The 27,764-nt window shown below is 45.1% G+C and overlaps 1 protein-coding gene across 5 annotated transcripts in view; it reads left to right on the top strand.

Moving 5' to 3' along the window:
* The window catches only part of IGSF5 (immunoglobulin superfamily member 5), a 164,555-nt gene that overhangs the window by 122,225 nt on the left and 14,566 nt on the right, over positions 1 to 27,764 (top strand). The window contains exons 1-5 of one of the 5 annotated variants that reach the window (XM_066370163.1): positions 4,057 to 4,462; positions 8,039 to 8,117; positions 14,621 to 14,938; positions 16,872 to 17,171; positions 25,848 to 25,988. In XM_066370163.1, the coding sequence (XP_066226260.1) occupies positions 8,060 to 8,117; positions 14,621 to 14,938; positions 16,872 to 17,171; positions 25,848 to 25,988 (817 nt within the window). In that variant the 5' untranslated portion in view covers positions 4,057 to 4,462; positions 8,039 to 8,059. Of the gene's footprint in view, positions 1 to 3,915; positions 4,463 to 8,038; positions 8,118 to 14,620; positions 14,939 to 16,871; positions 17,172 to 25,847; positions 25,989 to 27,764 lie in introns of those variants that run through there. The other 4 variants (XR_010749327.1, XM_066370164.1, XM_066370165.1 and 1 more) reach the window with 4 other exon arrangements.

Genomic DNA, 27,764 nt, shown 5'->3' with positions numbered 1-27,764 from the left:
AGTCCTATGAACTTCCCTCTCAGCACTGCTTTCGCTGTGTCCCATAAATTTTGAGTTGTTGTATGCTCATTGTCATTCGTTTCTAGGAATTTTTTTATTTCTTCTTTGATCTCATTCTTAATCCATTCATTATTTAACACCCTGCTATTTAGTTTCCATGTGTTTGAGAATTTTTGAGCTTTTCTGCTGTGATTCATTTCTAGTTTCATGCCGTTGTGATAGGAGAAAGTGCTTGATATGATTTCAGTCTTCTTAAATTTGTTGAGAGCACTTTTGTGCCGTAACATGTGGTCTATCCTAGAGAATGTACCATGAGCACTTGAAAAGAATGTATATTCTGCTGCGTTAGGGTGAAAGGTTCTGAAGATATCTATTAAATCGAGTTGATCTAGTGTTTCCAATAAGTCTGCTGTTTCTTTGTTAATTTTCTTTCTTGAGGATCTATCTAGTGATGTTAGTGGGGTATTGAAATCCCCTACTATTATAGTATTGCTGTTGATCTCGCCCTTTAAATCCATCAAAGTCTGTTTTATATATTTGGGTGCTCCTATATTAGGTGCATAGATATTTATAATAGTTATATCTTTCTGTTGGATTACTCCCTTTATCATTATGTAGTGGCCTTCTTTATCTCTTACTATATCTTTTGTTTTAAAGTCCAATTTGTCTGATATAAGTATTGCTACCCCAGCTTTTTTTTCATTTCTGTTTGCATGAAATGTTTTTTTCCATCCTTTTACCTTCAATCTATGTGTGTCTTTTGTTCTAAGGTGTGTCTCTTGTAGACAACATATGTATGGGTCCTGTTTTCTTATCCATGCAGCTACCCTATGTCTTTTGATTGGATCATTTAATCCATTTACATTTAAGGTTATTATTGATATGTAGTTGTTTATTGCCATTTTCTTCTTTAAAGGTGTATTCCTTTTTTTGCTATATTCTTTTCCCACTTTGATCTGTTTACAACAGGCCCCTTAACATTTCCTGCAGCATTGGTTTGGTTGTAATGAATTCCTTGAGTTGTTTTTTGTCTGGGAAGCTTTTTATTTCTCCTTCGATTTTAAACGATAGCCTTGCTGGATGAAGTAGTCTTGGTTGTAGGTTCTTGTTCTGCATTACTTTGAATATTTCTTGCCATTCCCTTCTGGCCTCAAGTGTTTCTGTTGAGAAGTCAGATGTCATCCTTATGGGGGCTCCTTTGTAGGTGATAGCTTTTTTTTTTCTTGCAACTTTTAATATTTTCTCTTTATCGCTTAGCTTTGGTATTTTAATTATGATGTGTCTTGGTGTAGTTTTCTTTGGGTTTCTCTTTAATGGAGTCCTCTGTGCTTCTTGGACTTGTGAGAGTTTCTCTTGCATTAATTTAGGGAAATTTTCAGCTATGATATGATTGAACAACATCTCTATTCCTTGTTCCTTTTCTTCTTCTTCAGGAGCCCCTGTGATGCAGATGTTATTTCTCTTCATGTTGTCACAGAGCTCTCTAAGAGTTTCCTCTGACTTTTTGAGTCTCTTTTCTCTTTTCTTTTCTGCTTTCATGCCTTCATTCCAGTTGTCCTCTAACTCGCTGATTCGATCCTCTGCTCTATCTATCCTGTTTTTAATTCCTTCCATTGTGGTCTTTATTTCTGATATTGTATTTGTCATCTCTGATTGGTTCTTTTTTATACTTGCTATTTCTTTATTTAGGTTTTCAAACTGCCCCTCCATTGTTGTTCTAAGATCCCTAAGCATCCTTACAATCATTATTTTGAACTCCGCATCTGGAAGTTTGATTATTTCCATATCACTCAGCTCATCTCTCAAAGGTGTGTCTTGTGGTTTCATTTGAGTTGCACTCCTTTGTCTTCTCATCATGGTGTTTTATTTGTAGAGTTGGTTGAGTCTAGGCTTGGTGTTGTCTGCCTCCAGTTTTCAGTTGTGTTATTTCTAGGTTTTCTTGGGTTGGTATCAGCTATTATTTGTAATCCACTTTCGGATTTGGGCAGCTTTAAAGTCTTGATTTGTTTGTTTTCTTAACAGGTGATAGTCTTGTTAACTGATCTCAGCAGGGGGCTTCCTTGAAACTGTAACCAGGAATGCTGTGGGTGTAACCTGAGACGCTGAAGGTCTCTTCCACCAACTAATCTCACTGGGGGCAGGGTTTTTTCTCAGCTTCAGTAGGGGGAGGTGTATCTCAGATCTCCATGGAGACCTGAGTTACTGCCCCTCCTCCCCACTTCTTGTTTTCAGCTGTGTCTTGTTGCGCTGATTGGAGCTGGATAGATGTCTGGAGATCTCTGATCCGGAAGCACTTCAGCTCTGTTTTGTGAAAGGTTCAGTCCCTCTCCCAGCTATGGCCGCCTCCAGCACGAATGAGTCAGCTTTTTTATTTCATTTCTTGCATACCTTAGCCCCTCACAGTCTGTCCCTCTCCCTGTCCTTTCCACTTGGGAGATAAGCTGGTCTTTTCAACCCACCTTGCTCCCTGGTCGCCAGGTAAGTGGCTGTGAGCAGTAGTTTCTGCTCTTTTTCCTCTGTGAAATCCTCTCTGTGCTCTCAGCCTCACCCCCCCCCCCTTCTGTTCCTGTAAGCAGAGGAGATTCAGGCACTCCTTACCAGGATTATTGTGGCTTCCTCTTTGCTCCTTGGTTTTTGAGAGCTGTTCTTGCAGTTCAGTGTTGGTTTTTCATGCTGATTTTTCCTAAATTGATTTGTATTCCAGTTTGGTGTTGAGAGCTGGGCGTCTGTGCGTCCGCCTACTCCGCTGCCATCTTGGAGCTCCTCCAATGGCTCCTTATTCTAAGATTATTTGAGCTTTGAATTATGCTGGGCCTTCAGAGACACATGAATAAGATGCTCTGATAAGATCTGTAAGATTTAAAATAAGATTTGTAAGATTATCATACTAAGAGTATCTGTTTTGCTCACCATTTTTTTCTAACCATTTCCTAGCATAGGGCTTTGTAGAGAAGGAAAAAAAATAAACCTTTTCCTTTACCCTCTTAGGTTCAGTGGCTGGGGCTTGTGAATTAAAAAATTAGATTAGCAGGAGAAAAAGTTTTATTTTGCATGCATATAGGACCCAACAAAAGAAGTCATTGGCTCATCACGCTGTTAAAGGCTTATATACCTAATTTAGTAGGAGAATGGGAAGAAGGGAGAACAGGCTTCTTATGGGACAAACAAGTAGGCTTCTTTAGGAAAGATAAGTAGATTTTCAGGAGAACGATGGGAGATAAGAACCTTAGTGGGAATGTTTGTAGGTACAAGTGGTCTCTCCATTTTCAGGACCATGAACTCCCCCAGAGAAGGAGGTTGGGATATTTGTGTTTTGCCTTCCTGGAGTAGATCCAGCCGGGGGAAGAATTTATGCTGCTCTGAGGTTCTTTTATCTTTTTTTCTTCATCTGTTGAATCTCAAATGTCTTCAGCTTAAAATAATCTTTATGCCAAAGCGACTGTTTTGGAGTGGCACACTCTGATCCCCTTCAGCCGGAAGGAACATTTCCCTGTTTATTTATATCTGGGTCTTACTCTGGGTATATGGTTCTCATTTTCCATTGGTGCCTATTCTGTGCAGATGTCCTTGACCCTGAGTCCCCTGACAAGATTAAAATGTGATGGGGGAGACAAGCCAGGTATTGAAAAAGAATCACATAAGAGAGGACAGTTTAATATAGGGCTGCACATTGGGATTTTGGGAAATGTTTTTGTTTTCCCCCAGAGCCTTTGGAAAAACCAAATTCCTTTGTTTACTTCTGAGGGGCTGGGCATGGGCGTGGGAGGTCCTCAGTAAACCTTTTAACAGTTCTTTGCAAATGCTCACAGGAAACCGTGATTCACTCCTCAAGGTGGCCATGTTCCAGAGCTCTGCACCCCAAGGACTCTTGTTTTTTTTTTTTTTCTTTCTTTCACAAAGAACCTGTTCTTGTAGATATGGAAGTGCCTGGCAGGGAGAAGGAACCGGCTTCACCAGCCCCTGGGCCTGCGCCAGAGTCCAGAGGGAGCGAGGGTGGCCAGGAAGGGCCTGCCAGCCTGCAGCTGGGAGAGGACGCTGGGCCTGGGCGCTCTGGGCTCCGCAGGGCTCGGGACAGGCCCAGAGGAGGACCAGGGACTTGACGCCAAGCCAGAGGTCCATCCCGGCCCGGAAGCCTTGGCATTCCTGGGCCTGGCCGGACTTCCCGGGCTGCTGTTTGGGGCTGGCTAATGATTAACTGGAAACATGCTGGCACGCACACACCTTCAGGGAGTGAGGGCCTGTGGCTGGTGGAGGCCACCTTGGTGTTTAGAGCCTGGCCTGTGACGTGACAGAACAATTTCACGAGGAACTTCCTGTTCGCTGCTGAGGTCGGGTCAGGATCCTCTGCGGGCCGGATTAAATTTGTTCCTGTGTTTGTGTGGAGAAAGGATGGAGGCCAGGAAGCCTTCGGGAAACAGACATCCTTCACCAAGGCCCTGAAGAGACGCTCTACCTGCCGGAGGTAAGACAGCTCTGGTGTGTGGCTCCCCGACAGGTGCTGGACGTGGACTTTTCCCAGGGACAGGGTCCCCTCCCAGGGAGTGGGGTGTGCTAGCTGTCCTCCAGGGAAAGCACTGGATGATCAGAACGCATTCTGATCCCCAACTTCCACATAGTTAAAAATTGAAAGAGCAACTGCCCCACGAGTGTAGGAATTTGAGACGACTTTTAACCAAGCGAAGAGTCCCTTTCACTGCGAGCCGCTCTCGGGGATGCGATGAAAGCTGAGACTGGGCTGGAATTTGGGAGGCCAGGATTCAAATGCTGGAAAATTACTGTGACTCATGCTGTTTCATCTGATAAACTTTTAGATGGCATTTGATTAGATGCCTGACAAGAAGGCCTTAGGACAGGGGTCTGACGTCTGTGCGAGTTCCAAGGCTGCCTAAGCCTGGCCAGTGGAGTAGAGCAGGGGTCCCCAACCTTTTTTGGGCCACGGACCGGTTTAATGTCAGAAAATATTTTCACAGACCGGCCTTTAGGGTGGGACGGATAAATGTATCACGTGACCAAGACAAGTGTCAAGAGTGAGTCTTAGACAGATGTAACAGAGGGAATCTGGTCATTTTTAAAAAATAAAACATCGTTCAGACTTAAATATAAATAAAATGGAAATAATGTAAGTTATTTATTCTTTCTCTGCGGACCAGTACCAAATGGCCCACAGACTGGTACCAGTCTGCGGTCCGGGGGTTGGGGAACACTGGTGTAGGGCACGCAGAGCTGGGGTGCTGAGAGTGTAGCAGCATTGGTGCCCCCTTGTAGGCATGGAGGTTTGCAGCTAAGCTAGTTCATTCTCACGCGCCATGAGAAGCACTTCTTTCTTTTTGGGCTTGAGGTTCCTGCTGTCTAAAGCCGGAGAGGGTCCTTTGGACGTTCTGATGTCAAGCTATTTCCAAGAACTGAGAAACGAGCGTCTGTGCATGAGGTAATTTAGTGAGATGATCAAATTCAGCGGTTTTCTTCCTGAGATGACTATCTGGGTAGGTCCTGATCATCTGAGTGTTTTGGCTTTCTCGGGGCATTAAGGAATTGGTTGGGGGTTAAATCAATACGATTTAATAAAACTGAAGATTTTAGGAAGACCTTGGAGGTCTTCATCTACAAGTGGGTAATTTACTTCTTCCACAATGAAACAAACGAGAGGTTAACATTCAGGGACCTGTCAAACTACCAGGTAGAGATAGTAATTTTGCAAATGACTGGGCATAGGCCCTCAGGCAATTACTGTGACTTGTCTGATTTCAGTCCTGACTTGAAATCAGTTTTATGACAGTTCCTTCCTGCATACACCCTTCCGATCCCGACCCCTTGCCAGTCCATATCTATAGCTTTTGGCCCGACCTGACACTACTTGTCCTGGGTTCTGCCTGGCTCCTTTAGAAGCGGAGGCTCCCCAAAAAAACAAGCAAGAAAGGTATGTGAAGACAGTGGCAGAGCAGGGCACCAAACGGGTTAAGTCATCAGTGCTCAGTCTACAGCCTGACTCAAGTGTTTCCTAATGACCTTTAGCTATTGCCGAGGATTCTATAACGCTGGTCTATACTTTTAATTTATGGCTTTCAGTAAAATGTGTCACCTGTTTATGACTCCGTGGTTCAGTTTCTCCTTCATCCTCTGCTGGGGTCTAGCATTCTAGACAATCGGTAGTGATTCACATGTCAAGTTGTGTTCACTGAACCTTGAAAACGGGTGAATGATTTAATTGGGGGTCTTGAACCAACTGTGGAAGGCTGTGATTTCAGTTTGGTTTGTACATAGCTGCTGGGCCACTTGCTGTTGAGGCATCCTGTCATTTTTTAGGGATTTTCTGAGTTTAGTTTAGATCCTTGTGAGGGGCCGGAGTTCCACAGCAGAGTGGTACTCTGGCACAGACCCTCGGAACCTCACCTACAGACGTGAGGAGTTATGGTTTAGTACACATACTGACTTCTGCTTTCCAGAGACATCAGAAAGCAGAGGGGCAGGAACCCACGTTCTTCTTATGGGCTATGACCACCCAGTAACACACTCGTGTGGAGTGTGTAGTCTAGGCCTGAGGGGCGCTGCGATCTGTCACACTGCTGCTCTGTTTGACTCAGCACCTGGGGGAGGTGTATTCTGCAGACTTCAGTGTGGCAGGTAGTTCCTGGTGCCCATTTCAGGTCTTGTATTTCTGCTTGTGGGTCTGCCCCCTATGGCCTATAAGGGAGGAAAGGAACCAGAGCCCTGGATGGGGGCATCAGCATGCTGCAAAAATCCGGCCACAGGGCTCCAATGGAACCCAGCCACCCTCATGTTCAGAAGGGACACTTGGCTTTTCCCAGCACAGCTGTGAAATCTGGGTGATGCCAGAGATGGAGGGAACGCCACTCCCAGGTCACTGTGCTCCCCATGATGGTGGTTGAAGAACATTTCAAATACAGAGATCCTTTTCTGGGGTTAAGGAGCTGGGTTTTTGTTGTTATTTTGTTTTTATTTTGATATTTTATTTTTTTAGATGGTTCATGATACATTCAGTGGATGATTTATACCTAAATGTTTCAGTGAGACCAACCAGTGCTGCTTTGGATAGCCCTGTCTTTGTGAGAAGGGAAAAATAAACAAAAAATTGTAGGAATGGAAGATGAGCAAGAACATGATCAAAGAGCATAGAGGTTGAAAGGAAGGGCCGAGAGGTGTACATGACAGGATCCCTGCCTGCTGCCAGGGGCTGATGAGACCTTACTCTGCCCACCCTTGACCTCTCCTACCTCTGACTTGTCCCCTTTTCACTCACCCCTCATTCTGTCCCAAATCCAGAGCCTTGCTGCAGTTTCTCAAATGTGTCAGTCATGATTCCACCCCAGGGCCTTTGCACCTACTGCTTCTCTGCCTGGGAAGCTCTTCTGCAGATATCCACATTGTGTTGCCTCTTTTTCTTCACTGTTCAGAGAACACCTTCTTGGGGAGTCTTCCCTGGCCTCCCTATGTGAGGTGACAACCAGCCCACCCAAACACACAGCCCTCATACACTTTCCCCTGTTCTATCTTTCTCCATACCTCTTGCTGCTTTCTAATAGGCTTATGCTCTATGTCTTCATTTTGTTGCCTATTTCCCCTTTTGACCATGTAAACTTGTGCACAGGATTTTCTTTTCTCAATGATTAGAGCATCATGACGAAGTGAATACCGTAGACCCAGGCTGCTACATTGTGGTCAGAATTCAGCAGTAATGGTATACTGTAGGCATCCCATAACTTATACGTGGGCTTGAGAGTAAGATCATGTAATACAGTGATTCTCAACCCTGAGCACATGCCAGAATTGAACATTGTTTAGATAGGTGGCTGCTCATTTCTGGTGTCTTTGACCCAGCAGGTCAGGGGTGGGCCAAGCTTTTGGTTTTCTAACAAGTTCCTAGGTGAGGCCGGTGTCACTGACCACACTGAGAAGCATGACTCATCTGTCCTCCGGCACACAGGGGCTGGTCTAGGCTCTGCATAGCTTTGCATGGTAAACGCTCATTGGTGGTAACGCTAATTGGTGGTAGACTTACCTGCCTGCTTTGTTTTCCCAGGGTGAGGAGGAATATGCAGAGATGGAGGGCAGCTGGAAAGGTATCCTGGCTGCGCTGGTCATCGCGGCTGGCTTAGCAGGTAGGGTCATGTGAGTGTGGTGGATGGTTCCAGGGCTTCTACTTGGAGTGGGCAAGGGAAGCCAGAGGAGGTGCCGGTGCACATGCTGCCAGAAGGTCGTTCCTTAGGTGCTTTCTTCTGCGTCCCTTTCCCACCGTGGTTCTCTTCAGTGGGGTTCGTTTTCTGTTGCACTGACTCACTGCTGGGGGGGGGGGGCCTTCAGGGGCAGCTGATCCCACCAGTTCTCTTCATCAGGGCTCGCACCTCCTGGGCATTTGCCTTTGGTATCTCTCCACAAGTCATTGCTCCTGCTGAAATGTCCTGTCCCTCTTCTGTTTCTATCTGGCCTTCAAGGAAGGCTGACTCAGGTGTTGCCTCCTCCAGGAAGCCTTCCTGACCTTGCAGTTTTCGGGGTGACAATCTCAGTTCCCATTTTGACAGAACAAAGGGCTGTGAACAGCCCCTCCTTGTTCTGAACTCTCTCTGTCAGTCAGAATGGCCCCCAGGTTGTCCCAGGCCATTTTTTTCTTGTTTGTCTTGTTTTTCTGGCTAGATTTTAAACTCCTCAGGGCGGTCATCCTGTGCTCATCCCTGCAGGGGCTGTGAGGCCTTGCAGTGACAAGGAAGCTACACACAAGACAGCGCACAGTCACAAAGGCGCAGCCTAAAGGGCCACCACAGCCGAATACCTTTGGTGTCAGCAAGAAGACCAGGAATGCTCCAGGGGTGTTTCCTCCCCCCCCCCCCCCATGGATCTGTCCTGCTGCATTTGTACTTTATATGCACGTGTTCTTTATTTCCAATGGCTGTGAGTGTTTCTCAAGCGCCGGTCCAGTTTGCGAACCGGTGCCTATCTGCTAGAAATTTTATGCTGGTTGGTGAAAGAGTTAACCATCCTGATGTTGTGTGAAGATCATAGACCCAGGGATCTTAGTAGAATTCGCTTATGCTCAGGGTGATTTCTGCCTTAGCAGTTCCTGAAATAATTCTACTATTTTCACTGGTCCCCAAGTATAAAAAGATTGGAAACCACTGGGCTAAATAATATTTTTAAAACTCTGGCCGTGACAGCATTGAGAAAACAAAACGGAGTGAACTAGAGTAGGGACCATCAGCCCGTGTTAGATGCCGTGAGGACTATTTTATACGTTTTGATTTGGGGTTATTTATATGTGGGCAGCAGGCTGTAGTGTTAACATGTGTTTGGGGGCAAAGCTGTCCGAAAGCTCTGCCTGAGAGTATGCAGTGCCCAGTGTTTAGTGGGTGCTTGATAAAATTTGTTTGTAGAGTGGAAAGGAAACCACCCCCACCTCTTCCCCAGTGTATGGAGCTTAGGGACTCTGTGGCTGGCAAACCGGGTTCAGCACACATTGTAGGGACAGGGCTCCAACTAGGCTATTTTGCCCACAGTTGCAAAAAATCTTTTCAGGACACTTAGTGGGAGACTGATGAACTCTGGATCCATAATTTCTTGTGGACATTTTTCCTGCCATTTTGTTTTGAAGGCAGGAATGGCTTTGGCTGAGGCTTGGAGATGGCTATTCTAGGAGAGGGGAGTATTATGGGCTAATTCTAGAGCCTCCCTGGGGCATGGGGTTTATAGCAAAAGACGGATCCCTTCAGATGCTTGTTGAGGAAGAGACCCTGTTGTTTGCAGACTTGGCTTTGAATGGCAGAGGGCCACCCCTATATGCACCCAGTAAACCCTGCTATCTCTCTTCTCTCCGTCTAGTCCCAAGTGTAATGGATTATTTGGACTCAGCCACCTTTATTTATTCACTCAGTGAATATTCACTGAGGGCCTGTTATGCACCATTTGGTTGCAGGCACTGGGATGCAGTGATGAGCAAAAGCAGGCATAGTCCTTGCCAACAGAATATTCAGAACCATCAGGAAAACAGGCATTAATTGATATAAAAATCAATATAAAATCACCCTTGTGATGATTGCACCACTAATTTGAAAACTTTGGTGTAGGATAATTTAACCTAAATTGGGGGGTCTGAGAAGGCACTCTAAAGAGGCAACAACTTGGCTGGGAGCTGTGGCATAAGACTGGCATGCCAGGTTGGTCACTGCATGTGCAAAGGCCCTGGGGCAGAAAGTGTTGGTTTAAAAAAAAGCGTAGGTAAAAAAGGGGTGGCATTTGGGGCAAAGTGAAGTTGATGTGAGACTAAGTAGGGTCTTAGGATATGGTCATGTTAAGGATCATCTGGTGTTTACCCTAAATGATGGAAATATTTAAACAAAGTCTAAGATGTGGAAGTGGGGATGGGTAAGGGAGGTTTCCTGATCATATTATGTGTTGAGAAGATTCCTGTAATTGCCACACAGAAAGCAGTTTTGCATGGTGGTGGCAGCATAGTCATTATGCTGGCACTTCCTGCCATCGTCAGCAGGAAGTTCAGACCCATCAAGACCCCCTCCCTGACCCCTCAGTTTCCTTCTGATGGTCCCGCCCCAGAGGCATGGACTCTCACTTTCTCCTTCGCCTCCACAGAGCAGTTCTCTTCTCCTGGTCTCCATGTTATTTCCCTTTTTTCCTTCTGACTTTTAATTGATTTCTATTCACTTCCAATGTCAAGTAAGAGATGGGGAAAGGTGAGGGGGCCTATAGGTGCAATGAGAGAAGCCAGAGAAGAGGAGAGTTGAGGAACAAAGGGACAAAGGGGGTCCCCCCCCCCCCCGTGCGAGGGAGGCAACAGGCTGCTATCCCGGGGAGCTAAGCAAAAGCTGTCAGAGAAGAACAGGACTCATGTTCAGGATCAATTTATGGAGGACAGGTGGGAGCCACAGAAGCTGCGAAGGCACTACTGAATAAGTGGTTTCAGTCTGGCTGATGGAAGGACGCAGCAAGTGGAAGAGAAGTGTTTCAGTCCTGGGAGCAGCCCGTCCTCTTTGTGGAGGTGCCTGTCCACTCTGTGGAGGTGGGGGCAGGAGAGAAACTGAGGGGACAGGCTGGAGATGTGCATCTGGGAATTGGAGATGGCTGGCATGAATAAATATCTTGCAAGAGAATAACCTCCTCCTGGGGGAGGGGCCTGGTGTTGGGTGACCACACTAGCTGGTGGCCACAGGCAGTTCCTGGGTGGGGGACATTGATCTTTCCCAGAGCTCTGCCCCTCATTTGCCTCTTTGCTCTACACACTGGAAGGGAGAGGAAAGGGGAGAGGGAGGCTTTGTGTGGAGGTAGGTGACTTTGATTAAAGGTCTTATTTACAGTTTTCTCATATTTGTCCTGGGTGGGACAGGGTTACATACACTGCCAGCTGACAGGATACAGGAGAGAGGAATGAGGTTCCTGGCCCACACATTTCCAGAAAGACAGCTTCTGAGTCACAAGGAGGAACTGGAGGGGCACGTCCTTCTGGTGGGGGCAAAGATGCAGGCTGTGTTGTCAGGGCAATTTAGTGCTGAGGATTTGGTGCCTCCTGCTGAACTGAAAGCTCAAGTTCAAACTCAAAGAGTTTTCTTTTGGTACAGGGCCCTTCCTCTCTCCGTCTCTCTCACTGCTCTAGCTGCAGTAAAGGAACCGTGGTCTCAGATGCTTATTCTGCCATTGCAGTGGCAAACCTGGGTCCCCCCTGGGTCCCACCCATCTCCGAAGCCCTGCACCCAGCCAGAAGTGGGGAAGAGCATTACCTCTTTACGGAGTATGAGGGCATGTCTGCCTGTCTTCCCTCTGCATGTGGAATTGACTATTTCTTTTCTTTCGTCCTTCTTCTGAAGGTGCAATTCAGGGCTTGTGGAAAGAGCCCAGCTGGCACAGCAGCTGTGGCTTTCCTGGGGAACCATTTGTGACTTACCTTCTTCAAGCTTTTGTTCTTTTATAGTTGGTTGGAATGTTATCCTGATATGCAAAGGTTGCAGGTTCGATCCCCAGTCAGGGCACACGCAGGAACAGATGGATGTTTTTCCTTCTGTCTGTCTGTCTCTCCCTTCCTTTCTCTCTAAACTCAATCAATCAAAAAAAAATATTAAGAAACAATCCCAGATCAAAGGGACCCTGGATCAGAGCTACTTGCCCAGGAGTAAGGGAGAGGACCCAATATGAATTGTTATTTAAGTCACACTTTTCCCCTTTTTTCTGTCATGCCCGGGGGTAAAGCCAAGAATAGAGAATAGTGGTCATGATAACTTAAACATAGGGATAGCCTCAGTTGCATCTGACCTTCCCTCAGTTTTGCCTCTTTGGAGTCAGTGACCTCCTCCTTGAACTTGGCTGCCTCCCTGCCCAGTCCTGCTGACCTCAGGACACTGTCTGTGCAGTGGTTCATTCTCTGCCATTAACCTATTCCTGTGGTGCATTCCCACGGTGTATTCTGGGTACCCATGTGAAGTGTTATTGTGTGAACATGTGTCCAGCTGTGCGCTTTCTTTGCAGAAACATTTAGGGCTCTAATAAAATTCTTTTAGAACTTGCCTTACAGCCTGACCTTATCAGGTTGGAAGGAAAGGGGGGAGTTGCAGTTATTTGGGGACACTCAATCTATATGCTGGGCTGCCTGGTCCACCCACAGAGATCACACAACTCCACAAGGCCATAGGAGCCCCTCACAGTTTTACTGATGTGGCAGGTGTGCAGTCTCCCTGAGTGTCTTTTTGCTTTAAACCCTGAGAGCAGAGGGGGAAGAGTGGGAAAGAGGAGAATTCAGAGTGGAGAGTTCTCAGCACCACTATCGTCGCAAGTCCCGGGATATTGCTGGTCCTCATTTTCTCAACATGACAATATAGATGGTGAAAGATGGGAATGAGCAATCTTGAAGACTACCCATGGCCAGACATTGAATTATTATTACCTACACGGGAAAGTCTAGGAAATCTCTGGCTGCCAATTCGCTCTTCTCGGGTGATCAGAAAATCAGCCCACCATGACCCAAAGATTCCTTGAGTTCCTCAGGTGCGGAATACTCTTCATGACAAGAGATCATGACTGAGTTCATGTGAACTGGATAGCCCCCTATGTAATCCATGAGGAAGACCAGTTAGAATGTCATCCCAGTTAAAACCAGTGTCAGAGTGCATCTGGTGAATGAAGGTCAGAATGTTGTGAAGTGTGATGAAAACAATGTTAGTTTAATCTACGATTTTCTTGGCTCATCTTGTGGATCAGTGAGATCTCTTTTGCAGGTCATGTAATAGTGACTGTGTACTGAGTGCCTGACGGTGTGTCAAAGGGCTTTACATGGGTCATATTGGTTCTTGAAATAAGTCACTGTGGTACTGGTGTCCTTGTTCAGCAGCCGACAGAATGGGGCATGGAGAAGTAGAGATAACTTGCCTGGTGAGCCAGGACCCTGGAATCTGAATCTGTGGTCTTATATTCTAGACCAGTGGTAGTCAACCTGGTCCCTACCGCCCCCTAGTGGGCATTCCAGCTTTCATGGTGGGGGTAGCGGAGCAACCAAAGTATAAATAAAAAGATAGATTTAACTCTAGTAAGTTGTTTTATAAAGATTTATTCTGCCAAACTTAGCGAAAATCTGACATAAAGTACTTGGTAAGTAAGTATTATTTATACTTTAACTTGCTGTAACTCTGCTTTATAAATTTTATAAAGTAAAGTTACTTCCCTAGTTTATAAATCACCATTACTATGGAACTGGTGGGCGGTTAGAAAATTTTACTACTAACAGAGATACAAAAGTGGGTGGTAGGTATAAAATGGTTGACTACCCCTGTTCTAGTCTGTTGAGATTTAAACTGGACATGAGATGTAGTGAGACTTTCTGTCAAATGCATCTGTTGAGCATTCTCATAAAGGGCTCTACCGACCTACGTCTTTCTATCCATTATCCCTTTCTCTGTCTCATCTAGTCCTTAGGAGGAGGGGCATGGCCTCAGTGACAGTATTGTCTTCTTGCTACTTCGAGACTTACTCTCCTATAGCTCCATGACAGTGTACTTGGGACCCAGCGTTCATCTCCCCCTGGCTGTATTCCTTCTCTCGCAACCTTCTGCAGCTTCCAGCCACAGACACTGCCCTAAGCTCCCCATGTGGGGGCTCTCAGGGTGCAGGGGGCATGCTTGGGCCATAATCACAGCATGATGGGGTCCCCACCCTCTTTGTGAAGACAAGGTGCTCCACTGTTCCCTCTGAGCCCTGGGAGAAGGTCCTCCTCATGTCACTGGGGGAGAAAAAAAATGCTCATTTCATAGCAAGGCTGAAAAACTTCCTGAAAGTGATGGAGCTGAGCTAGTGGTAGCTCTCTGGGCCAAGATGGGATCAGATCATTAAGGTAACATCTCGCAGGAAATGGAAGAAGAGCATTGCTCCCTCACTGCCAATCCAGCTGGAATGCTGAGGACTGTGAACTGAGGGGAGGGACGTGGAAAGGAGGGATGGAGTGGCTTCCTGTCCACTGGAAGCTTCTGCCCTTCTGGGGGGACTGGTGATGGGACCAGTACGACATGGAGTCTGAGCCACAGGATGGTCACTCAGGGGTCACAACTTGTGTGCAGAAGGGATAAACTCTGCAATTGATTTATATAGATTGATTTATATAAAACTGGTTGTCTTTTAGCATCTCAATCCAACAATCAAATCATAGAAGGACCCACGAACGCAACGGCACTGGTGGGTGGGGAGGCTCGCTTCAACTGCACCGTCACCCAGGGCTGGCGGCTCATCATGTGGGCTATGAATGGCACGGTGGTCCTGAGCATCACGCCCAAGGAGCCCATCATCACCAGCAACCGGTTCACCTCTGCGAGTTATGAAAAGGGCGATAACTTCGTCTCTGAGATGATAATCCGTGACGTGCAATTCAGAGATGCCGGGCATATCAGATGCAGCCTCCAGAACAGTGACGTTGAGGGGTCTGCTTTTCTCTCTGTCCAAGGTGCGTATGTGGGTAACTCCAGAGAGGCACATTTAGAATCCACTGGGTTAAGTGTCAGAGAAATGGAAGGGGCCTCCTGAGGTTCATGTCATATGTGGTGACATATGGGACCTCCAGTTGGTATTACCCTTAGAATTATTCTGACCTGATGAATGTTTTGTCTTATTTATCACCTCCCTCCCCTCTCTATTCCTTTTTCTCATATATGGGCTAGTCGTCAGTTAGTGTTACACTGAGAATTATTCTGAACTGACATGTGCTTGTTGTTTTGCTATTTGCTCATCTCGCTCCTGCCTTCCTCATTGACTCTCTTTCTACTTCCTCCCTGTTACTCCCCCTCTCTCCTTCCACCTTTTCTTTCTGTTTCTATGCTTAAGACTCTTAAAGACAGGTTTTATCACTTTCCCATCTCACCCATTTCGGAACCTAGTAGCTTTTCTGGAAGTGTATCCAGGAAGCCTTCTGGGGCCAGGTGCTGTCACTTGTCTATGATTCAGAGAGAGCGACAGTCATTGCCCTGTCTCCAGTTTTTTATGTGCTTGACTGTTATTTTGCCTAACATCATTTTTGACCTTACATTGGTTTGACCCCTTCATCAGCTTTGAATCATGCTTTAACTTTTTCCTTTTTCCAGTTTAATTTCCCCAATTTATTATACTTCCCCACTGCCAGTAGTCCTTACAAAGGTGTGCCAAGTGTTTTAGAGAAAAGAGTAAACAACATTTATAATGATGGATAACTTAATTTGCATTTGCAAAGTTAATCTTTAGGTGCTGAAGGTCATGCTACATAATGAAAAAAATAAAAGTATGATTTATAAGGATTCAGAGCATCTTTATCAAAGTTTAATCAATTTTGCATTCCTTAAAAAAGTGATTATATATACTATTTCTAGACACATTGGAGCTGGCGGAGCTCCTGCTTTCTATGGTGGGATTTTTTTTTACAACAGACCAATTATGTCTTTAAAATTTTTCTTACATTTATTTATTTTCTTCTGAAGGAGAAATTCCCAAAGATTTAATCTGTATTCATGCTGCTGTCAAATGAAACTGGGTAACTTTAGGTGCAGATACACGTCTACCTATTTCTACTTGCATTCTTTTACTTTAGCCAAATTGTTGTATTGTTACTTTATGTGTCTTTAATTTTATGTGGTATAATTAGGGGCACAATGATATTTTGTGATTTTATGCTATGAAGTCATTTTGTGAGGTCACCTGGATTACTGGCCTCGTTTGCATGACCAGATTCTTATCATAATAACTTGTGGTATAAAGGACAGAACACCAGAAAAAGAATCAAACATATGAGTTCTGGTTTTGCTTTCATCACTTACCTGGTTGGTGATTCCTCAATAGGGTCAATTTCTTCATCTAATTTATCTTGGAAGTGAATTATCCAAAGATCATTTTATTCTCTTCAAGTATCAAAAAGAAAAATAAAGAGACTTTACCTAAGTCCATATTGAGTCATCCAAAAATCTATGCAAACTGTTCTAGCTCTCACCTTATATAAAGTGTTGTGCTCCTGGCTAACCTTCATGAGAGCCGACGGGAAAAGTTGAATCACAAATGAAAATTTTCATTCAGATGGCTGCGTTTGCCCAGTCCACCAAGTAATTACACACCAAACTCTAGAATGCTTGTGTTCTGAGGGTTGGTTTCTTCTGCTATTAACTGAGCCAGTATGTAGTAATTTTTATCCATTTCTCTGAAATTATATGTCCTCTAGTGAGCAACCTCACCTTTCTTGGTGGACCTGGAAGGCGCAAATGAGGACACAGATACACCCTGAGTTAGGGTTTCCTGTTGCAGACTGAGCAGTTTGGGCAGGTAGCGTGCATACAGTGTGATTTGCAGGCAAAATAAAAGAAAACCTGGAACTGAGAGGCGTGGTCATGGCTTCAGAATGTTTCTCTTTTCTTCTTCAGTTATGGGGAAGTTGCTCATTCCCAGTGACAGTCTTGTAGTCATTGTGGATGAACCTTGTAATGTGACTTGCCGTGCGGTGGGCTGGATCCCGCTCCCGGACCTTTCCTGGGAGATCGGTGCTCGAGTGAGTCAGTCAAGTTATTACTCCGTCCCGGAGCCGGACGACCTGCAGAGCGCGCTGAGCGTCCTGGCTCTGACGCCGCGGGGCAATGGGACTTTGACTTGCGTGGCTAACGTGAAGGGGCTGCAAGTCCGCAATTCTCTCACTGTAAATCTTACTGTGGTTCCGTCTCCTTTGGGTAAGTGAAGACTTTTTTGCTTTATGTAAATGATTATTGCATGCTTATATTTTATATGTCCTGCTGCCTAATGGCGATGTCTGGGAAAATCGTATTGTGGTCTTGATTCAGGTAGGAACAGTCATGGAGGCAAATTACTTACAGTGTTAGATCAATGACCCTGTGCTGTCACTTGATTTAAAAAACCCCATCTTCAAGTATTTCACCCTTTTCTACTTACATATAAAAATGATTAAGAATCTAAGTTCAGAGATAAATAAGTACTTGAATTTAACATTTCTCTCCAGCTTTTTCCATTGTTCTGGTTTGATCCCATCCTGGGGCGAATATGGAGCAAGTTCTTCTGATACTTGAGGATGGTGCACAGCTTTCTTTCAGATTCCTTCCAATCTTAGTGGAAATATAAGGTTTCATTTTTTTTCACTCCCAGTGAATCCACAGTGTATTTAAAAGTACCAAGTCTATGTATATTTTTAATGGGACGAAATGACATCAATTTAAAGGTTAGATCCCAAAGAGAGTCACTGTAGAATGTTTGGCCTATGAAAACCTCTAACCACACACCCTGATGGGCTGCAGAGCCTGCTGGGCTTGGAGTCAGCCTGGGCCAATGAGAAAGTGGAGCAGGGGTGGTAGTGGGGCTGGAGATAGACCTGAGCACCTTTCTTTTACAAAAGAGGACAGAAAGGGAGGCCTGGAGAAGTGCTATGCTTTGTCAGGTCATCCAGCTTACTTAATGTCTTTTTTATTTTTATTTTTATTTTTTGTATTTTTCTGAAGCTGGAAACGGGGAGAGAAAGTCAGACAGATTCCCGCATGCGCCCGACCGGGATCCACCCGGCACGCCCACCAAGGGGCGATGCTCTGCCCACCAGGGGGTGACGCTCCGCCCCTCCGGGGCGCCGCTCCGCTGTGACCAGAGCCACCACAGCGCCTGGGGCAGAGGCCAAGGAGCCATCCCCAGCACCCGGGCCATCCCTGCTCCAATGGAGCCTCGCTGCGAGAGGGGAAGAGAGAGACAGAGAGGAAGGAGAGGGGGAGGGGTGGAGAAGCAGATGGGCGCCTCTCCTGTGTGCCCTGGCTGGGAATCGAACCCGGGACTTCTACACGCCAGGCCGACGTTCTACCACTGAGCCAACCGGCCAGGGGCCTAATGTCTTTTGAAGAAGTTTAAAACAAAACTTTAGGCAAAGCAAGATGATGATGATGATGATGATGATATCAATAATAATAATCAGCAGTACATAGCCCTTACCAAGTAAGGGCACTATTTTAAACTTCTCAAATATTACCTAAATTAACTTGTGCAACTGCCTTGTGAGTGGATGCTGCTATTCTCTTTGTAAAGGTGAGGTGACAGGGACACAGTGTTGTTTGGAACTTGCCCATGTTTCTAGAGTGAATAAATGGTGGGGATGAGCTTGCTAGTCTGTCTTCAGAATCTGATCACCTGTCCTCTGCCCTCCACTGTGTGAGCAGCTACTTGGAGGGGTCAGGAGTATCCTGGGGCTGACGAAACCAAGTGTAAGAGGGTGGCTTGAGCAACAGAAGTGGATCATCTCACAGTTCTAGAGTCTGGACGTCTGAAGTCAAGGCGACAGCAGGGTTGGTTCTTTTTGAGGTCCATGAGGGAGCCTCTCCCATCCTCTCCCCAACTTGTCATGGTTGCTGCCATCTTTGGATTCCTTGGCTTTCGGATGCATCACCCTGAGTTCTGCCTTCATCTCCACGTGGCATTTTCCCTGTGTGCTTGTCTGTGTCCAAATTTCCCTTTTTTGTAAGGACACCAATAATACTGGCGTACGCCCATTCTATACCCAGTCTGACCTCTCCTTAATTAAAGTGCACCTTCCATAAAAAAAAGGGACTACTACGAGTTGATGCTTCCTGTTTCTTGCCCCCTTTCTCTCTCTCTCTTCTTTCTAAAATCAATAAATAAAATATTTTTTGAAAAAAAAAATTAAAGTGCACCTTCAATACTCTCTTCCCAAATAAAGTCACACTCTGAAGTACCAGGAGTTAGTACTTTACCATGAATTTTGAGGGGACACAATTCAACCTGTACGAGATGGTGTCTCTGTGACTCTATAATAAGCCACTTGGAGCCAAGTGTGGTCAGCACGAGTGGCTCTGTGTTTGCACTGCAGGGATTGACACCCAGTGCAGTCCCACACAAGCTTACCACCCCCGGTGTAGGCTCTTGTCTCTGTCTCCAGCTCAGTTGCCCTAGAGACCAGGTGGACAGCAGAAATAAGCATGAGAGAATACCTATCAGGTAGAAGATAGAGCGGTGGGAATCAGACAGCATGCCCCATCCACAAGGAGTAGCTGTAAAGGTTTCAGCTGGGTTGCCAACAGGCATGGGGACCCAGGGCTGCCAGACCTCTGACCTGATTCTGGTACATTTTGGTACTATTGAGGGTCAAGGATGCAGGAATTGATATTTCTTTGGTTTTAAGTCAAGGTCAATTTATTTCAGCTTATTAAGTTAGAATTTTATTTTGAAAATTAAAAACCCGAGAAAAATTGCAAGAACAGTACAGTACAATTAATACCAGGGTACCTGTACCTAGATACACAGGTGTTAGCATTTTGCCATGTCTGCTTCTCTCTCAGCAATTTTTCTTCCTCCCTCCCTCCCTCCCTCCCTCCCTCCCTCCCTCCCTCCCTCCCTCCCTCCCTTCTTCTCTCTCTCCTTTCATTCCTTTCTTCCTTCCTTCCTCCCTTCTTTTCTTTCTTCTTTCCTTTGCTGAACTATTTGAGAGTTAGTTGGAGACTTTATGATACTTTACCCCTAAATACCTCAGTATGTGTTTCATGAGAACAAGGCCATTCCACATAACCCAAATGTAGTGGGCAGTCAGGAAATTTAACACTGATACAATACTATATAAATATACAGTCCATATTAAAATTTCCCCAATTGTCTTTTATAGGTCTGTTTTTTCCCCAAACCAATATCCAATCAAAGACCAAGCATTGCCCTTGGCCATCAGGTCTTCTTTAGTCTCCAACAGTTTACCTACTTCTTTGTCTTTCCTGATATAATAATTTTTATTTAAAAACTTTTTTCCTGATATAATAATTTTTAAAAGGTCATTTTTGCAAGATGCCCTTCCATATGGGTTTGTCTGAGTTTTTCCAGCACACTTTGATTTAGGCTAAACATGGGTGATGCCATATGGGTGAATGATTCCAATTTTCTCTATCATTGGTAGTGAGTTTGATCATTTGGCTAAGGTGGAGTCCCTGAGTTTCTTCAATGTAAAGGTAACTTTTGCCTTTATAATTAACATATAATCTATAATCTGAATGTCTTGTTTTTCAATATTCTTTCACCTGATAGCTTTTGCATTCATCAATAAGTCGCTGCCTGAATCAGTGGTTTTTTGGGCCCCTCATTTTTCTATATTGATAAGTTGACATTCTTCCATAAAAAAAAGACTTCTTGTCCGCCCCCCACTTTTTTAAAAAAAACAAACAAAACAGTTTTAGTATGAACTCATTTTTATTTAATACATGATAATTTGTTCCTGTCAATATTTACTTTGATGCTCAGATTGGCGGGTGGGGAATTCCTTCCAGCTGGCTCTGGCGGCCTTCTGACATGTCCCGGTTAGTTTTTGAGCATTTGGCCAAGTAAGGTGTCCCAAACTCCCATAGCTTTTCCTCTGTTCCAGCGTGTAACCTGCCATTTCTCCAGTGAGCCAACCCAGCTTGCTTTAAGCTATTTAAATGATATAGTGTGGCCCGGGCTTCAAATAGGAAAATTTAAAAAAGTTTCATTGGGTCCAAAAGGCATGAAATGGACTGTTTAAACTAGTGGTCCCCAAACCCCGGGCCGCAGACCGGTACCGGTCCTTGGGCCATTTGGTATGGGTCCTCAGAGAAAGAATAAATAACTTAACATTATTTCCGTTTTACTTATATTTAAGTCTGAACAATGTTTTATTTAAAAAAAAAAATGACCAGATTCCCTCTGTTACATCCGTCTAAAACTCACTCTTGACGCTTGTCTCGGTCACGTGATACATTTATCCGTCCACCCTAAAGGCCAGTCCATGAAAATATTTTCTGACATTAAACCGGTCCGTGGCCCAAAAAAGGGTGGGGACCACTGGTTTAAACCACACGTCTTAACAAGGTAATAATGCAGCGAAGGGCTCTGGTCTGATTGATGACGCCCGTGGAAATGAATTTTGGAGATTAGCTTGCCTGCCAAATTTTTCTTTTGTAGGGGAAGGGCAAGGGACACCCAGCTTCCCCTGATCAGGGTTAATTCCACTGAATCCATCTCACTGAGGACTGGTGACGTGCACAGCCTTCATTGTAGCCGCTGGAGTCCCACAGCCCCGCAGTGGGCATGCGGCAATGACTCTTACTTTATTGGACTCATTTGGGAAAGGGCAATTTGTTTCTGAATTATTCATCAGGATCCAGAGCAGCTGGTAGCTGGCTGTGGGTTGTGTGCTTTACGTAAGTTCTAGTAGCCGAAGGCCTGGTCGCGGCCTCGGCGGGCATAGCTGGCAGCCAGAGGCTCCGTGGAGCACACCGGGTTCCTGGGGAGCCCAGGACCCACGCGCCCACGCCCGTCTGGCTTCCTCAGGAGTTGGGGAGACATTAGGCCTGACTCCCGTTTCCTAAAAATGCGAGGAATCTCTGTTCAGTTCTAGACTCGTGCCTTTAAATCATCGAAAGAAGAATGCCAATGGCAGTTAAGGAAGTCCAATTCTTTCAAGCAAAATGTATGACACATTCTTTGGTCTTTCAAAGCAAAGCATGTTGAAAGAGCTAAAGCCAGTGTTTTCTAAACAATCGATTTTCTCGATTCTGGAAGTCACACAGGCTTCAAGCATTGTGGGAGCATGAGCGTGCACACACACACACATACACACACACCCCTTACTGTTGTGACTGCCCGGAGATGAGCACTGCCCTGTGCCTGTCTGGTGGTTCTCCTACTGTAATGTGTGGGCTGTGGAACGGTAAACCAAAGCCATCTCTGTAGGACACATGAGCACCCTGTAGAATGCAGTGACTCCTGGTTATAATCTTAGCTTTGCGGAAAGTGGTGATTTCAAAGGCAGACAAAGTGGTAGGAAGGTCAGTCCTGAATCGTAGCTCTGGCGCTGGCTGTGTGCACTTGGGCCATTTGCTGACCCCTGGGATCAGCTTCTTGCCTGTAACCCAAGTGGAAGGAGAATGAAACGGAAGTTTCCTCTCCTGGCTGCCTGTCAGTCTGCGGGAGCTTGAACACAGAAGGATGCCCCTCCCCATTCAGAGGCTCTGATCTTATTGGTCTGTGTAGGACCTAGGAAGCTTTTAAAAAAGCTCCCCAATTAGTTTCCTGGACAGTCAGGACTGGGAACCACTGAACTGGAAAATCTCAAAGGCCCTACTCCCGACACAGCCTAATCAGGTGCTACTATCCAACCAGACTTGGACCCCAGAGAGCCTGGACTTAGATGCCAGCATGCCTACTTCTTGGTCTGTGACTTTGAGCATGTTACTTAATTTCTCTGTGCTTTGGTTTTTCCACCTGGAAAACTGAGATGATAACATCTACTTTATAGGTTGTTGTTGGTGTGAGCTGTAAATGGGTTACAATGCAGATAGGATAGTCCCTGCCTCAGAGCACACAGGCCAGCAGAGTGAGGGCTTGTCATCATTTATTTTACTGATTCAGAGATCTCCTGCGTCCCTTCTAGTGAGCACAGGAGCATGCTTTGCATGTGCTGGAGGTGACATTTTTTATTGATCCAGCTGGTTCTGAGAAGTTGCACGTAATCTTTCCAAACTTGGTGAGAGCGTCTGGGTAGTACTATTTTCCTTTTCTTCACAGATGGGAAAAGGCCAGTCTCCAAGCTGAGACTGAAGTCACAGTTATAGTAAACTCAGTAACACAGCCCTTGCTGTGCACAGACCTGTGGAGAGGGATGGAGGGGAGGAGGAAGGCAAGTCATGTTGAGCTTGCAGATAACCTCCCCTAGTCGCTATCTGTGGGTTACTCAGGTATAGTATGCTCACCCTCTCCAGCAAGGCTGCCCTTCACTTTGAGTCATCATGCCCGCACTCATCACTAAAGGCACTTCTCTGGGGACAGTGTCCACCTAGACTGCCTATTTCCTGTGCGACCTGGGCTCTGTCTTCCCCAGAAGGTTTACTCTGTACTGGACATGCTATGTGGCAGATGGGAAAGCCATGAGTCACGCCTCTGGGTTTTCCTGTTCTGGGCACCCTTGACCAGTTTACTTGTCTCTTTGTCCCAAGTGTTTCACCTGCAAGAGGAAAGCATTGGATTAAGGGTGAGACCATCCCAAGAGATAGTCCACTGTTGCAAGGTTTGATTTACCAATATAAGATTATGATTTAGGTTTCTTTCAACCCATGGCAAATATATTTATTTAAAAAATTAGCTTCCTACTAAAATGAACCATGATATATAGACATCTGTGTATACTTATATTTGTTATATTCGGTAAATTAAAAGTTATTATTAAAGTAAGAAAAGTTCCTCTGTGTAGCTCTGATACCAAATCACACCTCCTCATGCGTGAAGCCCAGGGAGATCTAACCTCCAATGGAGTGTGGTCACAAAATAGGAAGGGAAGGAATGAGCCATGGGTACCCACTATCATTTTGGTGAGTGTTTGGAGCTTTTAGGGGAGTGCAGGTATCACTTGCTGAAACTTATGTTTAAATTAAGGGACCGGAGAATGAGTGTGGTCACAATACCATCTACTCTTTTCCTTGAATTGTCCTTGAATCAGCCTTGAATTGGTCACCAACCCCAGTGAGGTGGCCCTTCCCTTTCTTCAAACAGGTCCTCCCTGAGGATTAGTGGCTGTCCCTGTGCTCGATCACGTCAAGACAAAGATGATTGTGCCAAGATCGGGTTTACAGCAGCATAGCACGCTGATCATTCTCTCCAGGAGGGGTGGAGTGTTACAGTAAATCAACAAGTGTGTTGACTTTTTTTTCCAGTATGAATTATAAGCCTATCTCTTGAATCTTAAGCCAGACCTGAATGTTTAACCTCAGCTGGCTCACTTACTATGAAAGCTCCTAATATTTCCACAGTTCAATTTGTATTTTTTAAAACATTTTTTAAAAAGAATTTTTTATTGATTGATTTTTGGAGAGGGGGGGAGAGCGAGAGAGAGACACACACAGAAAGAGAGGGAGAGTGAGACAGAGGGGGGAGAAGCAGGAAGCATCTACTCGTAGCGTTCCAGGTTGACGCTTTATCCACTGCGCCACCACAGGTCAGGCCCAAGGTTCCATTTGTAAACAGCTCATCAGACTGTATTTAGGACCACCACAGCAATCCCGAACGTGTGCGTCTTCCCTCAGGGTTCTCAGCACTTCCACACGTACCTCTTGAGCCTCTGAACAACCTGGTGTGGCCAAGAATGGTCACAGATCAGTGAGTCAAAGACCAAAGGGAGCACACGTGCAAATGGCCATGAAATTTCACTGGTTCCATTGACATGAAGTCTGAAGACCACCATATATGGAAGCTTCATTGATTTAAAAGCAAAGCTTATCATCCTTCATACGAAGTTTGTTGTTTTAATATTTTCCAATGACTCACATCTAATGAAGTAACATGCATTTACACTGAGATACCAGGCACTCAGGGTTGAGTGGCAGCCTCTACTGAATAGCAATTCACATTTAAACAGTAGAACTTAAGTGTGGATTGACTTGGTGGTTTGAAAGGGGGAAGTGGTCAGGGCGCTTTGGCACATCGGTGCAGTTCCCACAGCACAGGGTAGGCGGCGCTGTCCAACAGGGCTCTCCGTGAAAAAGGTGATGTGCCTGGATCTGCAGCTCTTGAGCCCTTGAAATGTGGCCAGTGCAACTGAGGCGCTGAACATTTAATTGTATATAATTTTAATTAATTTGAATTTGACTTTAGATATCTGCATGACGTGTACTAAACAGCTCTGGCTAAAGCACAGCTGTAACAAATCAGATCGGCTTTTCTTCTCTCTGTCCTCTCTCGCCACCCCCCTTTCATCTCCTCGGAGCCCTGCCTGCCTTTGCCCCTCGCTCCCCAACTCTGTGAGGACTGTACGAGTCCAGAGGGCCAAGTGGACTGAGGAAGGTGGTTTCCGAAGGCCCATGGGAAGAGCAATTGTGACATGAGAAATGAATTCTTGGGTGGGGGGCTGGGTGGCCCTGAGTGCAGGCTTCCTTCAAGAGTGACCCTGTCTCAATTTGTCCTCATTTCCTTTGGGTTTCTGGACTCTCGATGGGTGGGGACATGGGAGCAAGAACCCAAGGGCCATCTCCATGCTCATCTGGCAGTAGCTGCTCACTAAGTGTTTCTTGGCGAAATAAAGGCTGTCTGAGCATGAGGCTTGTTCCTCCAGCCCAGCCTCATCTGCCTCTCAGGGACAGGAGAGGCATTAACTGATGAGGACTTGGATGGTGTTCCTAAGCAGGTGTTCATTGGCAGCAGTAAGTGTGGTAATGGAACATACTGTTAAGGATTGAATATTCACACTGAAGGGAAGTTGGTCCGTAACACCTAACGGTAGCAGGCCAGAGGGTTATAATATTACTGGAAAACATAATCTAATGCAGAGGGTGGCAGAACCAGGGGTGACATAGTCCAGAAGGCAGCTAGCACACTAAAATGTTTTATTTTTTTCTCTTTCGACCTTATAGGCAGTGTTGATAATCCAGGTACCTCGTTCCCTACCTGGGCGATAATCCTACTTGCAGTATCCCTTTCATTGCTTTTCATCCTGATAATTGTTCTGATTATAATATTCTGCTGCTGTTGCATCTCCAGGAAAGAGAAAAAAGGTAATTTTTGTTGTTGTTATTCATATAGATTTGTATATGTTTTTAACTTTTGGTACAAACTGTTGTTCATGAGCTCAACTTACTCTTTCCAAACATACATTCAGCCTGACCTATGGTGGCCAGTGGATCAGGCGTCGACCTGGAATGCTGAGGTCGCTGGTTCAAAACCCTGGGCTTGCCCGGTCAAGGCACATATGGGAGTTGATGCTTCCTGCTCTCTCTCTCTCTCTCTCTCTCTCTGTCTGTCTCTCTTCTCTAAAATGAATAAAATAAAAAAAAAACTAAAAAAAATAAATAAATGAAAAAGTACTTTCATTGTCTTTTGGAGTCCTTGGAAGGAAATGTGTTAAGTTTGCAGAGGGGGATAGAACTTTCTTAAGGAAGGAAGTCACTCTCCTGGGACCTGATGCAGTCCTCCCCTTCCCCAGGAGGACAGGTCTTCACACTTTTCAGGAAGGTAATGAAGTGGCATCTTTCTCACCAAAGATACCGAGTGTTTGATTTTTATGCTTATTTGCAAGGATATAAGGCTAATGTGATCCATCGTTTAGACGCTGTTTTTTTCCCCTAGAATAATGCCTACCTATCTGAGCATTTATTTTTTTATTTTTTTTTATTTTTTTTAAAGATTTTATTTATTCATTATAGAGAGGAGAGAGAAAGAGAGAGAGAGAAGGGGGGAGGAGCAGGAAGCATCAACTCCCATATGTGCCTTGACCAGGCAAGCCCAGGGTTTTGAACCGGCAACCTCAGCGTTTCCAGGTTGACACTTTATCCACTGCGCCACCACAGGTCAGGCTATCTGAGCATTTTAAAAGATTATTATTATTATTTTTTTATTTTGTAGGTTTCCAAAACTTCCTCTGTAGGTGAATGCTGATGTAGTGGTAGAAAGAAAAAAGGTGCTCTGTTAACAGAAACAGTACAAATATAATTTAAAACAATAATTACACATTTTTTTTTGAATGAGGTGTTTGAAATGTTGCAAGATATATGAAGGCAGTGACCTTATTTGAGGGCAGGGGTCAGACTCCATATTGGGATGGGCTTGTTGTAGAGTTTGGCAGTTCGCAACATCCGAATCCATAGAATCTTTGGTAGGTGGACGACTCAGAACTCTCCAAGTGCCAAATGGGCACGCCCACCCTTATCTTTGTCTCGTAAAAATTTTACCAGCTTTTATTGGAGTATTTTTTACAAAGACCTTATTTGTCTTAACATTGGAATTTTGATGTTAGACTACATGTCAGTTTCATTGCATTTAAAATTTTACTAACAGTAATGGTCATTTGATGAACATTTTGTGTGTGTGTGTGTGTGTACCAGGCACCATGTTAAGTAAATTTTTTACATGAAATACATCTCTTATGAGATATTCCATGTAAAGACAGTGGTCTAGTCTTAACTAGGCTCATGGTCTAGCCTTAGCTCTTGCGCGGAGTCGGCTTGTGACTGGGGTGTTCATTCTGTGACAGCTTTATTCCCTAGGAAACAGAAAATGCGAAGTCATACCTTCTTGTTGATCCAGCTTCGATGGCTGTTTGCTTTCACTGGGGAGTTGCCCTCTATGTCACAGACAGATTACTCACATAAAATAGACTGGAATTTAAATGAAAACTATTGGATAGCTTATATTTTCATTCAGAAGTGAGGATTATTCAGTGCTGTCAGATGACTATTTTTAATGCTGGCTCTTGTGGCAGAGTTGGAGAACATTCTGGTTGTTTGGATTCTGCTAGAGGTTTTTGTCTCACACTAGCCTACTAAGAAGGTTTG

The sequence above is a fragment of the Saccopteryx leptura genome, chromosome 2, assembly GCF_036850995.1.
Source record: "Saccopteryx leptura isolate mSacLep1 chromosome 2, mSacLep1_pri_phased_curated, whole genome shotgun sequence".
NCBI classification, from domain to species: domain Eukaryota; kingdom Metazoa; phylum Chordata; class Mammalia; order Chiroptera; family Emballonuridae; genus Saccopteryx; species Saccopteryx leptura.
This window is presented reverse-complemented; position numbering and strand designations above follow the sequence as displayed.